The sequence below is a fragment of the Leiobunum rupestre genome, chromosome 4, assembly GCF_980474605.1.
Source record: "Leiobunum rupestre chromosome 4, qqLeiRupe1.1.hap1, whole genome shotgun sequence".
NCBI lineage: Eukaryota > Metazoa > Arthropoda > Arachnida > Opiliones > Sclerosomatidae > Leiobunum > Leiobunum rupestre.
The window spans coordinates 67,095,616-67,110,620 of NC_143387.1; the positions used below are offsets into that span (position 1 = coordinate 67,095,616).

Here is a 15,005-nt window from a genome sequence, read left to right on the forward strand (position 1 = left end):
CCCCTAATCCCCTTATGTTATGGGGAGTTAAGTTTATCAAAAATTTAAATTTACATTAAATTATTTTAAAATAATAATTAATAACTTCCAACTTTAAAGATAATTAGTTAATCTTCATCAAGGAAACCTTAATCCCTAAACTTATTTCAATTAGAGTAATTTCTAGCCCTTTGGTACTTAATTGTTTTAGAAATAAAAGTTTGGAATCTAAGTACTTAGACTCTGACTCGTTTTGTGCAGAGTTAAACATCCACCTACATATAATAAATACTCAGGAACAAAATATATTTTTTTTAACTTTCAGTTTCATATTAAAACTTTACTAAATCTTTCTACTAAGTAAATGTAGTAAAGAACAAGTTGGCAAGCCAAAATATACCTCTCCTCGGAAGCGTAACTGTATCCGTGGTTCTGCGGTAGAACGCTCACCGGCCGATTAAAAAATTATACTACACCCAATGACAAAAAGAGGCGCTTTTGGAAAAACCTTTTCCCTGATTCTAAGAAACTGTGTACGCAGTGATTACCCTTTGCCCCGAAAATGCGAACGCGTTCGCAGGCCTGACAGACAGACCCACAGACAGACAGACACGGTGGTTGTATAACCCCTCCTAGGGTACAAAGTCCCCTCGGAGAGGTAAAAAGGTCTGAACAAGACTACAAGTGTCACACCACGGCCAACTTTGATCTCGCGCTATAGCGGCCAGCCCATTCGTTGAAGTTTCTATGTTAACCCAAGGACAGTAGATACAGGGACGAGAAAGCAGGGAAAAAAATTTCGATTTTAAACGTCTTCATATTCACGGGGAGTTAGATGTAAACAAACCGCGGCCATTGTTAAGACGTGGTTCACCATGGACAGTATTATGGTAGTTAGTTTTTACCATTTTGATGTTAAATTAAAAATAAAACTACGAGCGTAAATAATGAAATGCCCATTTGTTTTGAACACTTAAGCCTCGTTAAGATCCGCTAAAATTAGGTGACCGCCATTTTTTTTTGTTTACAACTAACTCTCCTTGCGTTTAGGTCGTTTTAGGTGATATATTCCAACAGAGGCCGCCAATACACTTTCTCGTCCCTGTATCTACTGTCCTTGGTTAACCTACGAGCAAAGGTATCTGTAATCTGTATGAGTTGAGCGCCCCTAGCGGAATATTATTTTTAGAATAGTTTTTGCATTGAAGCGAATATAAAAAACTGTGTGTGTTCAGCGCCACGCTCGTTATAGCGGGAAAATCCTTGCTCACGCAATTTCGACGAAGCGGTTGGCCGCTATGCCGCTATACACTCTTTTATATCCTTATTTGTGAGAGCTGCCATTTTATTACAGGTCTGATTTCAAATAGTGCATACAAGGCCGCTTCACGCGGTCAAGTGCACGCGACGTCTTGAGCTGATGAGCACGTTCAGGCGCCCTTTCCTAAGTTTCCTGCACTATTTTAAATTAGGCCTGTAATGAAATGGCCGACTTAGTAAAAGAGTGTATAGTGTGAAATCAAAGTTGGTCGTGGTCATACTAATTTTTGCTACATTACTTAAGAAGTAACAAGTTGATTGAATGTAAACGTATTTGATTTGGAAAAAAGTTTATGTATTTACACTTTAATAACACAAAAATTTATACAGTCAACTTTCTTTAAAAATTAAAAAAATACCGAAAATTTTATTTTTCTAGTACTATGATGACTATATAGTGAGACGTAATAAGACAAAGAAAAAAATACACAATAATTAGTGAACCCCCATTTATTCTTGGCAAGCCATTGTTTTAGCTTGGGCCCTTACACGCTTTTCATATTCCAAGCGATTTTGACTGAAAAAAAAACATGAACAAGTTACAATTTACATAAATTAAAAGAGCTTGAGCTAAAATTATATATATTACCAATAAATGGTGTAAGCTTCCGCTTGAGCAGGATCTTTGATGTTGGGTTCATTAAGAAGGTCTTGAATTCCCAAAAGAATCTGCTTGATAGTGATAGCTGGTCTCCAATCCTTTTCTTCATCCAAAAGCGAGAGACAAACAGTTCCAGAAGGATACACGTTAGGGTGAAAAAGAGGAGGTTCGAACTTGCATTTCGGCGGAGTTGACGGATAATCATCTTTGAAAATCATTCGGAGCTTGTACAATCCGTTTTCCCACGGAGTCTAGTAAAGACGTTTTAAATTAAAATTTTCTTCTATATTGAAGAAAACCAAGAACCTATTTATGTCACTAAAACTGTACGAGTTGAACTGTTTACAGAGGCACGAAGCATATGTGTGACTAAATGTAGCAATTGTTCTCAATTATCATTGGTTAAAAACCTCTAGCAACACAAAATCGTTTAGTATTCATATAGTAACTAACTAATAACAAAGCCTTGTTATCAAATTGCGATTTTCATAGACCGTGGAAAAGAAACAAGATGACAACCAGCAGCCAATGAATTTTATTTGTTTATTCACTTCTGAAAACACTACCTAAAGCTTGCAAATAAAATATTTTTCTGCAATAAATTGGGTATCTATACTATCTAAAAACTATTTATCATACATTAAATTTAGTTTTTAATTAAGTTATTTCGAAGGATAAAGAAATTGCTCTTACAGCTAATACTAGTGATGCACTGGTATAGGTACAACGGATATATCGGCTATTCATGGCCGATATTAACAAATTTATCCGTCATAACAGTAGTGTATATGATAAAATCATTGTAAAAGACTGTTCAGTACACTGTCATACCATTTTATTCTAATTTTTCATTAAAAAAGTTCGCAAGAGCATATCCGAATATGTTCCTTTTCATTTTACGTGATGCACATTTTCTATCACAAATCCAATATCATTTTTTTTTTGTTTACACTCGTAACCCTCTGTCTAAAAAATGTATGATCTAGCATCTGAAGTCTGGCGTCCGTGGTGCGGCCAATCAAATAAAATATTATCATTAATTAGTTCACTGAGAATTTTCCTATTTTTATGTTTTTACTGAAAATATTTTTCTAATACCAGTATCTGCCAATATCAGCTTCACTTAAGCCAATATTGGCCTATACCGATATTAGAAAAATAGGCCGATATATCGGTGCATCCCTAGCTAATACTAGATGGCGTGATACAATTGGGAAAATGGAGGATTCAGTTTAAGAGGAGCTTAAGTAGAAACAAGAAATAATTCAGATATTTAAGAATATAAGACTGCAAATATTTGCTTATGTTCTATAAAAATTTCATGGTTTGTTCGTACAACTCATACACAACAAGTATTTCCATCTATGTTAAGGTTTTACGATTAAAAAGCAGAGGGTGGTACCAAAGGCTAATGCTTAACTCCCATATTCTTAGGTACCTGAATTCCAGCATACCTAGCAGGTAGACTCGTACATTCTCAGTAACCTAAATAGTTCGAGGAAATGTGTTATTTCATTTAAAAACTTACTCCCTTTTTTCCTGGAATGGCGCATTCCCAATTCATTAGATTCAAAGTACCATCTTGGTTTTTGGTTGGTTTAGCCACAAACCCCTAAGATTTATTCAAGTTAATTTCTTGAAGAATTCTACCTGATACCATTTCATGTACTTTATACAGGGATGTTTTGGTGCCTTTAAATTTGCCTGAATCTACAAATGCAAGTTAGCATCCAATAGGCATAACAATATCTGAGAATGTTCAAAAGCACCACAAGCAGCTGCTGTGTTAAAAACCTTAGACGCAACCTAACATGATTGTTCCATATGACCCCTTTGCACATGCTCAGATATTATTAAAAATTTACTGCCTGTAGAATGCTAATAAGCCTTTGCACTTTTAAAGGGAGCCGAAACGTCCCTGTCAAAAAAATTTCCAAAATATTATAGATATTTAATGCAGTACTTCCAAAGCACTTTATATGTAAACTATAAAAGTGACCTCTCCAGGCTAACTCACAAAAGGATGATCCTTTCTCCATGCTTTTCTTTCCTCAGCCAATCTGGCAACCGCTATTCCAGACATAATGAAGAAATGACAGTCTAAAAGATAAAAAGATAACAGCTAACATGACGACTTGCAAAGGAAATATCTAAGCATAAGCTCTACATAATTGTGGAAAGGATTCAGATATTTTGCAATCCCTGGTTTCCTATTATTTTATACACTCATTTAAATTTAAGTCCATAGTTTTGAGAAATCATGACGGCTTGAGAGTCTCCTAGTCTCCCTCAAAAGAAAGATCTCGAAATAATAAAAAATGGCTATTTCGCTCTCTATTGTAAAACTTATTTGTTGAATCAACAATTAGAAGCTAAGGCTTAACCGTTTCCTAGGTAAGGTAGTGGCTACCTGTCATAGTGAACTAAGTTGAATTGTGTACAATAACCAAGGCCCAAAATGTGTTTAAAACCCCTTAAAATTCTTACCAATAAAATAACGAAAGTTAATTGCAATGAAATTTAGTTCTTTTTAGAATAAAGACAATGCTTAATCTTTATTAGAATGAGCGAAATAGTAAACAATAATACTTTTAAAAAGTAAAACACGCTTAAGACGGAAATGATACCATTCGCGCCTTACGCGATCCAACGACCAACGATGAAACCGTCGCCAGACCCTCCGATAGGCGGAGAGCAAAGCGAAGCTATTATATAGTCTTTGGCGGAGAGCAACACGTAAGCCGTTCATATAAAAGCGCCAGTTTTGATTTTAACTTTTAAGTCGTGTCGATGAATAGACAGTAGGTGGATAATTTTCCCTTATTCAGGGATTTCTGATCAGGGTAAGAAGACTAACCCTATGACGTCATTTTACTCTGACTCTCTGGTGGTGAATTTTAATCTAGCACGTTATCTGGTGTTGTTTGTTTCGAAGCTCACAATGGCACCACTAAATGTGGCCATGCACGCTGCAATACATTGTGCCAGCTAGGAGCAACAAACACAACATCCCACACAACCCGTCAAAAATCGTGCATTTTCTTGTGTACAGTTTTCATTGGTTAGACGTCATAAGGGAAAATTCGGAAATTGTCTGCCCGTAAAACGTTCAGCGAAATGGCTCGTCCAAATAAATTTATACACAACACAGCGTTAGCGTGTTTATTGGCTAGCTGCGTTCTCCTTGTGTTTGTTGCTCCTAAGTGCCTGGAATCCATACCAATACTTAGAATGATTATCCTGCCGTATCGCGTATGGTAAGATAACTCTGACGGCTTTGGCCCCTCCTACGAATGAAAAAATCCCCTCTGCGCGCGCTCCCCTCTCACGTAGTTGTTTGTTAAGTTAACATAGTGACGTCAAAAAAACCGTCAGCCACATCGAGATGAAACAAGTTCGCCAAGAAGGCGATAATATGATTTCGTGACCATATTCCATTTAAGCAAATATTAATTCTGGCCATACTCGACATCGAAAAGAAAGTGACACACTTATTTATTATAACAAAAACAGTTCTCCGAACTGAAAAATCTGCTTAGAGCTCTTACCAGTTAAAGCCTTAAAGGTGCAAATATTACTTTTAATCTAATTTTACATCTTCATTTATTTAGTAATGTAGTCAACCATACATTCAGGCGCGGACTATAATTATTTCTGACCATACACAGCTTCGATAAGAAAGTGCCTTACTTATTTATTACTTCTGGACATACACGGCTTCGATAAGTAAGTGCCACACTTATTTATTACTTCTGGACATACACGGATCGATAAGAAAGTTCCACATCAGGCCTTTAAACACGCTATCGCAGTGTTGTGTACACATTTCATTGGACGTGCCTTATCGCTGAACATTTTACGAAAAGGGGGAGGAAAATTTCCGAATTTTGCCCTTCCGACGGCAGCAGGCGCTAAAGCTCTCTCTTCGCTCTCGTTCCGTGCCGTCAAATTCAAGTTAACCGATACTGCTCTGCGTGATTTAAACCTGTAAGTGTCACCACTACTAGGTAACTGTTTCCATTTTTCTTTTTCTCCGCACCTTTTCATTTAGAGGTTACTTCGTCGGACTCTCTAGAATTTCAAACAGAAAATTCACCTTCCTCGAACCATTACGAGCACTACCAGCTAACCTTATTATATTTCTCCATTTTCTCCGCAGAACTTTTTTATAGGTTAACCGATACTGCTCTTCGGGATTTGGAGCCGTAAGCGCGCCTTTGCGACCACTAAGAGGTGACTGATTTACAGTTTTCTCCGCCACTTCTCTTTCAGAGAGGTTAACCGTAGACCTCTCTACAATGTCGAACGGTTCTCTCCCGCCTTTACGGGCACTACTAGCTAACCATCTACTTGTACCACTATTGAGTAAACTCAAAATTTCTTGCCCCCCCCCCCATATAGGGGGTCACGAAATAAAAAGGTATTTTTTACCACTTTGAAACCAAACCGCTCTCGATCCGCTCGTTATATTGCAATTCACCACTGAACTTTGTACGTAAGATGGCCTATCGATTGATGTGATACTCAACAAAATATAGATGGCGTTACCGCCTAATTATAAAGATGAATTTCGTACAGTCTTATCAGAACAGGTCCCGCGTAACCATGGAAACCGAAATCGTAATTGTTATTCTAGCAGTAATGCAGTATTATTCCCAATTCAATGGTAGGCTATAGCCGTTTCGGCTTACTATTTCATAGTTTATAAATAAAACTATTATTGGCTACACTTTACTTTATGAGAATGGGTAAAACAAAACACGCGACGAATGGGTTTCCCTTCTGTAAATTTCTGTAAAACTAAAACCATATAGAGATAGAAAATAAATAGAGGCACTATTGTATCTGGCGAAGTTGACCGCGAGTGCCGAGTCCCCCCTTTTCGCCAATGTAGGAAGCCATGAGATGGGCAGATTACGTGGCGTCATCGACGCGCGGTGAACAGGGCCGGAGTTAGAGATTCTGGGCCCATAGGCAGATAAGGAGTCTGGGCCCCCTTTTCACGCGCTGCATTTACTCTTATCCCTGGAACTAGGCTGTGCCTGAATTTCCCTGATTCATCGTAGAAGTCTGAGCTCTACGGTTATATTACTAAATAAAAGCTCTTATCATCGTCGACTAAATATGCGATAATTATGCAACAATTCGATTTAAGGCTGCGTCCGTAAACTGCCAGGCAGAAATTTTACTAATTTTAAAACAAAATCTACTCCTATATAAATTACGATTGATATCATAGATTTATGCCTTCGAATACAGTAATTACAGTCATTTGAGGGCCCCTTAACAGGATGGGCCCCTAGGCCACGGCCTAGGTTGGCCTAGGCGGAAATACGGCACTGGCGGTGAAATGAAATACATTATGAATTTTTGAAAATCAACTGTCATTTGATGTAAACAAAGGAAGGATAGATGGCGTTGCAAATTCTGCCCATCTCCGCTTTCGTACATGCGCGGGTGAGGGAGGGGGGGATCAAAAACAGGGGTGCCTTAACGCGGTAATCTTCCCTCTATTTCTTTTCTATCTCTATGACTAAAACCGATATAAAACCCCCGTTTTCCGCCTTTTTATGCCTAATTAATCATCGTTGGGCGATCTGGAATCGTACCTACTGATATCGTAACTAGTGAAATCGTATCTACTGAAATGGAGCGACTGAAATCATATTTACTGCGTTCCTCGCGTGTTCCACTACACTCATTCCCATAAAAAAACAGTTTAGCCCTATTTTTTATTTATTTGATCTGCAAAACCCACCTTTTTGGTTTTTATGCAAAAATTTATTGGCGGAAATGATTATTTTCTGAATAATTAATTATTGAAAATTAATGTAATCTGCAGGAGGCGCAAACGCGAAAATCGCAAAATTTACGATGCAGCCGGACACGCGACTTTAAAAAACGTTATCTTTCTTGGGGCCCGAAAGTTTTGTTTTGCCCAAGCCTTGGCCCGCTCTCGGCGGCCCTGTCAGCAAATATTGAAGTTCCGTGTTTGAGACAAATTTCGTTAATGCACGCGGAAAATACTCAGATCTCACTTCGCGTGTCTATTGGGAATTTAAGTGAACTTTAAGCCCAAGGCCTCGTGAAGTCTCAAGACGGTTCTGAGCTTACATTGCATTAATTAAAGGGAGCATATTAGAAATTGAAAAATCGTCTGCTTAAGTCTGAAATTAAGTATACTTTCTTTACCGTTAATTTCTCTCCCAGTGCTGATTGGCCCGGAAATTGGTGTAATGCCATTAGAGGTCAAATTCTAAATACCCATAATGTAAACAGATGGCGCCAACAGCCTGAAACGTAAACATTTTAAATTATTAATTAAAAAATATTAATTTTCATTTCTTTTTTAAAGTGTTCCTGAGTTGAGCTTTAGCTTATAGTTTTTACGTAAACATCACTTAAAAAATATTGTTAAAAATTGATTTTTTTCTAAGAAATCGGTTAGTATATTTCCCTTTGACGGCAAAAAGGTTTAAATTGGCGCCATCTAGTATAAATAGAAGCGTCACTGTAAACCTTTGTTTCCCGGTATTGCCGGTAAGCGAGCAGGGGCGGCTCCAGACAAATATTTGGGGGGGGGGGGGGCACTGTCGTAGAATTTTTCAATTAAGACATAAAAAACAGACACTTGAGCGCGGCGCCTCCCCAACCCCATACTAAAAAAAGCTATGGGCCATCTGTAACGCAACCTAGAGGACAGCACCAAGCCTGACGCATCAAGTATCGTCAACCCGATATTAATCAAACTAACCTAACCTATTTTCCCCGCCAAAACCCCTAAAATGCGTTGAAATACGGCGAAAATAGCTAAAATAATAAAGTAAGATAGTAATGTTTTCATTTACACATTTTTCCTTTTTCGTCATCAGCCCCACGTTATCCAAAACTCATTAAAATCGAGGAATTTAAAGAATCGTCCTAGGGAAAATTCACTGCAAAAAGGCCAATGTTTAAAAATTCATATCTTTGTAAATATTCATTTCCGGCAAAAAATTATTTAACATTAATATAATCCCCATCTTGCCCTCTATCCAAAAAAAATATATACAAAAAATCGAGTGGGGGGCAGCTATTCTACACTTTACCCAAAATTGCTGGCATGTAACAATTTTATTTTTATCATATCTTTCTAAATAATAAATTGCGGTTAAAACTTTTTCCATTATTGTAATCTTTGACAAATAATAACCCAAAAACAATAAACAAAACCAAATAAAAACAAAAGTACATATTGTTAAAAATAGCCCATTCGATAAAACCATAAAACTCTATAAAGCTTTTAAGACATTTTTAGAATATTTTTATTAAGAAAGCACTTGCATGTGATATTCTAAAGTTCCCATAAAACTTATCGTTTGTCCTTTATATATACTAGGCTTAGTTTCGACGAAAATTACGACGCCATCGTTGAACGGTTGCACTACATCCGTAATTTCATAAATAGGCTTAATAAAATAATTTTATCACTAAGATACTAATTACTTACCATAATCGCATACGTGCACCCAAACAAGTTGAAGCAGAGGCAAAAACGAGGATTTTGTGTAGTTATAAATTATAATTATAAAGTAACAATAACACTTCCTGAAGTTTAATTAACAAAAAACACTATGTATCGTACATTTTCGATTGGCCTGGCCCGCGCCCTTGCCTCACTTGCCTCCTCTAGAAGAAGGAATGGAAATTGGAAAGTTGGAAACCGCCGTCAACACCTCGCCGTTAATCGCTGCAGCTGCCGCGGCCTTGGTCTCCGAATACGGGTCTCGATTTTCCAGAAGAGAGTCAGTGACTCGGCTTGCAGCTGCAAGAACTTTAGCATATAGGTGACGGTCGAAGTTCCGCTGGTAAAAGACCGTGACGGCATGTAAACAGTAAGCTGTATTGATTTCTTACACGTATATTAAAATGATACTCATGCCCCCCCCCCCCCCCTGTAAGCGAGATCGGTGATAATTGGTCTTCGCATAAATCTAAATTTTGTTGCGAATGGGTCAACCAGTGCCCGATTAAAGCCCCATTTTCATGCTCGCTGGTAGCGGATAAAAATCGTAAAAATTCGCTTCCGCCACTCGCAAGCGTGAAAATAAAGCTAAAATATCTGTTTGAAACAGATCGACGCGGAAAGTGAAAAAGTGTATAGCTGAAGCGGATTTTGACGATTTTTACCCACTACCAGCGAGCATGAAAATGGGGCTTTAGGACTAGGCCTATTAGGCACAGGCCTATGGGCCCCCACCACTGATGAAATTAATGGATTTTTCACTTATTCGGCTTAAGAGAAAACATATCAGGCTTGTTGCTTTATTATTTGAAAAATAATTACTCTCTTGACATAAGCTCAGTTTCGGGACACGCGAGTTTTGCGTATATATGCTTTCCTCGCATAGGCCCCCACCCAAATCTGCCTTGGGCCCCACCTTCCGTAAATCCGGTATTGGGGTCAACATTTCTAGCCACGCTTTAATACGGGAGCTGGAACAGATTTTCTATAACGAAGCAAACGCGCGCAAAAACCTCCATCGTATAAACACACCGGAAGTGAAATCCTACAAACACAATTTTTCCGAAAACCATAAAACCTATTCGTATGTGCGTGTAACGTATAAAATAATAACGGGGTGCTTCGAATCGTAGAGAAAAATGAAGAGCTTAACATTATTTTTGACTATCCTTATAGGTAATTTATATTTTCATTGTTGTTTCTTATTATTTCATAAGGTATATCGCGAGAAGTATATAATGCATGCCTTACGAAAGATGTATCTTATCATCCTATACTGCTTATGTCACTCGCTTGAAACATTCAGATGATTATGTTTCAATATTCGTTTCGTACCAATGAAATTGTGAGGAGAAAAATCGTTCTTTTAAATCGCGTCAAGCTACCGAAGGTACACGTTTCATTTTAATATATTAGACGGATACTTATCTCGTATCTGATATTTCGTATTATTTCATTCGAAATGGAAAGTAACGCGAATAAATTTTATTCTGTTTTTAGTTTACCTGGGAATTGTAGTGGACCAAACCGCCGGCTTTGAACAGATTATTAACTCCATAATCGGAAGCTTGTGAATAATCCTATACATATTTGATTGTATTCGCGAGAGTTCGTTTATTCAAATTTGTTCCGCCCGTTTACAGCACTGGCGTTTTGGTAAGGACTGCCGAAATAGTTCGCAACACGACGTCGAAGGTCGGTAACGAAACTCAGCAAGCCGTGAGCGGAGTCTCCGCGGGTATTAATACTATATTTACGAATGTCGTCGAATATATTGTAAGCATCATTCAATCATTTGTCGGACTATGAGACCGCTGGACAACAAAGCGATGTATAAAGCTATCATTTTATCAAAATAATTTTTCAATTTTAATTTACAATAAATAAAAGTTTTGTAATTTTCTTAAATATTGTTTCTTCAAATCCTATAGCATTTCATATTTATGGCCGATTCAGGCCCGACAAGAGGCCCGTGCATCCTAGGGGCCTGTGTTTGAGCAATCGAGGTATAATTCTACTGGGTTTCTCTCCGAAAGAGTATATCTATCTCCAGTAGTAACGGCTCTCTTGGGGCCCTGAACTTATATTTTACCAGGGCCCGGGCCCGGTCGCGGCGGCATTGGGTAGATTAACGAATTTCTTATTACAGACACCAGGTTTAAAGGCGCTTATTACGTTAAAAACAAATAGTAGCCAGGTTGGCCTAGTGCTCGGCGTTCGATTAATTTTTATCCATGAATAAAATAAGCTCGGCGATATTTAAATAATATTTATTTAAATAACCAATAGTTGAATAAAAATTGTAAAATGTTTAAATAATCGAAAGTGAATAAGCCTATTATTTAAATAAAACAAACAATTATTTAAATAAATACCACTTTTATTCAAATAAATGTTTGGTTGCGTAAAAAAACATAATTAAATAAGTTAAAATGATATTCTTTTTACCAACGTTTTTTAAATAAATCGGAAAATTTGTGGATAATGAATAAACAATTCCGAGCACTAGGTTGGCCACTGCCTATCTTAAAATTTTGAGGCGCCCCAAATTGATCTAGAAAGGGTCTCAAAATTGTCCCCAGAGATTAAATTATTTATAAATAACAATGAAATGAGGTATCTCCTAGTAAATAAAACCAGTTCTGTTATATTTGGACTCGTTTTACTGTTGTTAGAACTTTTTTGTTCGTCATGTACATCACTACTTTATTTTATTGAAGCATTTCGTTGAGAAAAGGGGGGTCCCGGGTCGGGGGCCTATTTATTTGGTTTGCCTACCCTCACGAAAATTCCTGGCGCCGCCACTGATAGTAGCACGTGTTTGCAGACGTTTTATTGATTTAGTTTCTACTCCCTTTAAGAATTGATTTTATTGTTACGTTAGGCGGAATTCAATAAGTTTTGTCAAAAGTATATATTTTACGAGATAACTATTCATCTAGTACAAGTGAAACATGTTCGAGGCAGATTTACCTCCCTATCCAAATCACTATATAACGAATTTCAGCAAGCAACGAATAATTTGATCGTACAGGATCTGACAAAACAAACATATATTTGTAGCGCTATCGAAAGAGGCGTTGAACTATACGCGGACTCATAAATAATTGAAGGTTATGTTTCCGGAAAATGATATTTAACTAGCGTCACCACAAGCAGCGACGTAATGAGCTATCATGCAACGAAAATAATCATATTTTCCACGTGGCATGAAATACCATTCGAAATACATCAGCTATAGTTATGATTTTCCTTCTTCAAATGACAGTTGGCAACTGTTTCGACATGAAGTTATAGCCACGGTAATTTTCATTTTTCTGTTTGGTAAGTTATAACAGGCAAGGCGACTACCGGAGGTGTTTATCTCCGATTTCGTTCAAACTCGGGTGATGTTTTGGACAACTTAAACCTGATGTTTTCTACGGAAATTAATGTGTTCTTATTAACTTATATTTAAACAAATTTACCCATATTCCAACAAATTTACCCAAACTACGTATATTTACCCAAACTTACCCAATTTACGTATATTTACCCAAACTTTCCCAATTTACGTATATTTACCCAAATTTACCCAATTTAAGTATATTTACGCAATTTACCCAATTTAAGTATATTTACGCAATTTACCCAATTTAAAAATATTTTCCAATTTAACTATATTTATCTAATTTAAGTATACTTACCCAATTTAAGTATATTTACCAAATTTAAATATATTTACCCAATTTAAGTATGTTTAACCAATTTAAGTATATTTACCAAATTTAAGTATGTAAACCCAATTTAAGTTTATTTACCCAATTTTTAAGTTTATTTACCCAATATAAGTATATTCACCCAATTAAAGTATATTTACCCAATTTAAGTATGTTTAACCAATTTAACTATATTTACCAAATTTAAGTATATAAACCCAATTTAAGTTTATTTACCTAATTTAAGTTTATTTACCCAATATAAGTATATTCACCCAATTAAAGTATATTTACCCAAACTTTCCCAATTTACGTATATTTCCCCAAATTTACCCAATTTAAGTATATTTACGCAATTTACGCAATTTAAGTATATTTACGCAATTTACCAAATTTTAAAATATTTGTCAATTTAAGTATATTTATCTAATTTAAGTATATTTACCCAATTTAAGTATATTTACCAAATTTAAATATATTTACCCAATTTAAGTATGCTTAACCAATTTAAGTATATTTACGCAATTTACCAAATTTTAAAATATTTGCCAATTTAAGTATATTTATCTAATTTAAGTATATTTACCCAATTTAAGTATATTTACCAAATTTTAATATATTTACCCAATTTAAGTATGCTTAACCAATTTAAGTATATTTACCCAATTTAAGTATATAAACCCAATTTAAGTTTATTTACCCAATTTAAGTATATTCACCCAATTTAAGTATATTCACCCAATTAAAGTATATTCACCCAATTAAAGTATATTTACCCAATTTAAGTATGTTTAAGCAATTTAAGTATATTTACCCAATTTAAGTTTATTTTTTGACATGAATTTACCACAATTTACCCAATTTACACATGTTCTGAATTCGGTTTCTAATTAATTAAACTTTTAAATTTGGGAGAAATATTCTTCGATTTTCCAATGTTAATTTCCAAAAAGAAAATCAAGTCTTAAGTTGTCCAAAACATTTTCGGTTGCCATGGCAAAACGAAAGCCCATTCTTGTCCACCCTTTTAGGGATTTTCAAGTTACACAAAGGTGTACTTACTACCCGAGTTTGAACGAAATCGGAGATAAACACCTCGGCTAGTCTCCTATTGAGTCTATTGTATTAACTTATATAACTGTCGTTAATTAAAATAGGATTTAACAATTTACTTAAAGTGTTCTTGGTGGCTGTCAAAGATATCTTAAAACGATTCGTAGATGCGTTGTAAGAACCCTATACATATATGTCTGTATTGTATAAGTATACACAAAAGTATATAAAATATATTCCTTAAAACAGAAGTAGATCCATAAACCATTTTATAAAAAAAAACAAAATTTTCAGATATCTGAAGGTAATCAGTTAGTTAATCTTTTATATTACCCTCAGCCAGGCATCTGATCTCCAATTATATCTGATTCATTCTCCCAAGTAGAACTGAACTGAAACTCGGAACAACTCCTTCTGCGTTGAGTTTGCAACTTGTTTCCCCACTGGTTGAAGGGGTTTTACCCCGAGTTCTTCGTTTTTCCCTTCCCATAAAAAATTGTTGAGGTTAACGGTAATAGTTAGTGTAGGGAGCTGTTAGCTGGCGTGGCGTGAAGGGCTGGCCACCACCCTCCTACGCGTTGTAACCCAGCCAACCACCTGAATTAATGGCTTTAAAAGTCGCTTGATGACTTGGGCCTAAGGTGGTGCCTTGGGTATTAGCCTAGCTGATTATTATTATATACTTGAAAAGGGCAACTTTCAGCATTGGATCGTTAATTGAAATTCGAGAATTTCTGAGTCAGATCGCGAAAGCGGGTGGGGAACTTCTCAATGTTCTTAGCGCTCTGGGACATTAACTGCGGGAACTAGCCGTGTCATATTTCTCAGCGCTCTTGTTCAAGGTCTTCTC

General features: G+C 36.3%; 1 protein-coding gene across 2 annotated transcripts; it reads right to left on the bottom strand.

Moving 5' to 3' along the window:
* Positions 1-1,572: 1,572 nt before the first annotated feature.
* Positions 1,573-4,564, bottom strand: lwr (ubiquitin conjugating enzyme lesswright). 2 transcript variants are annotated; one of them, XM_090172699.1, is made up of 5 exons: positions 4,388-4,564; positions 3,918-4,000; positions 3,429-3,512; positions 1,889-2,151; positions 1,573-1,816 (listed from the first exon to the last, which is right to left on the bottom strand). In XM_090172699.1, exons 2-5 carry the CDS (start codon positions 3,981-3,983, stop codon positions 1,750-1,752), a joined length of 480 nt encoding a protein of 159 aa, XP_090028825.1. In that variant the 5' UTR covers positions 3,984-4,000; positions 4,388-4,564; the 3' UTR covers positions 1,573-1,749. The 2 variants fall into 2 exon arrangements, with proteins under 2 accessions (XP_090028825.1, XP_090028824.1); XM_090172698.1 differs by lacking the exon at positions 4,388-4,564 and adding an exon at positions 4,311-4,369.
* Positions 4,565-15,005: the final 10,441 nt, after the last annotated feature.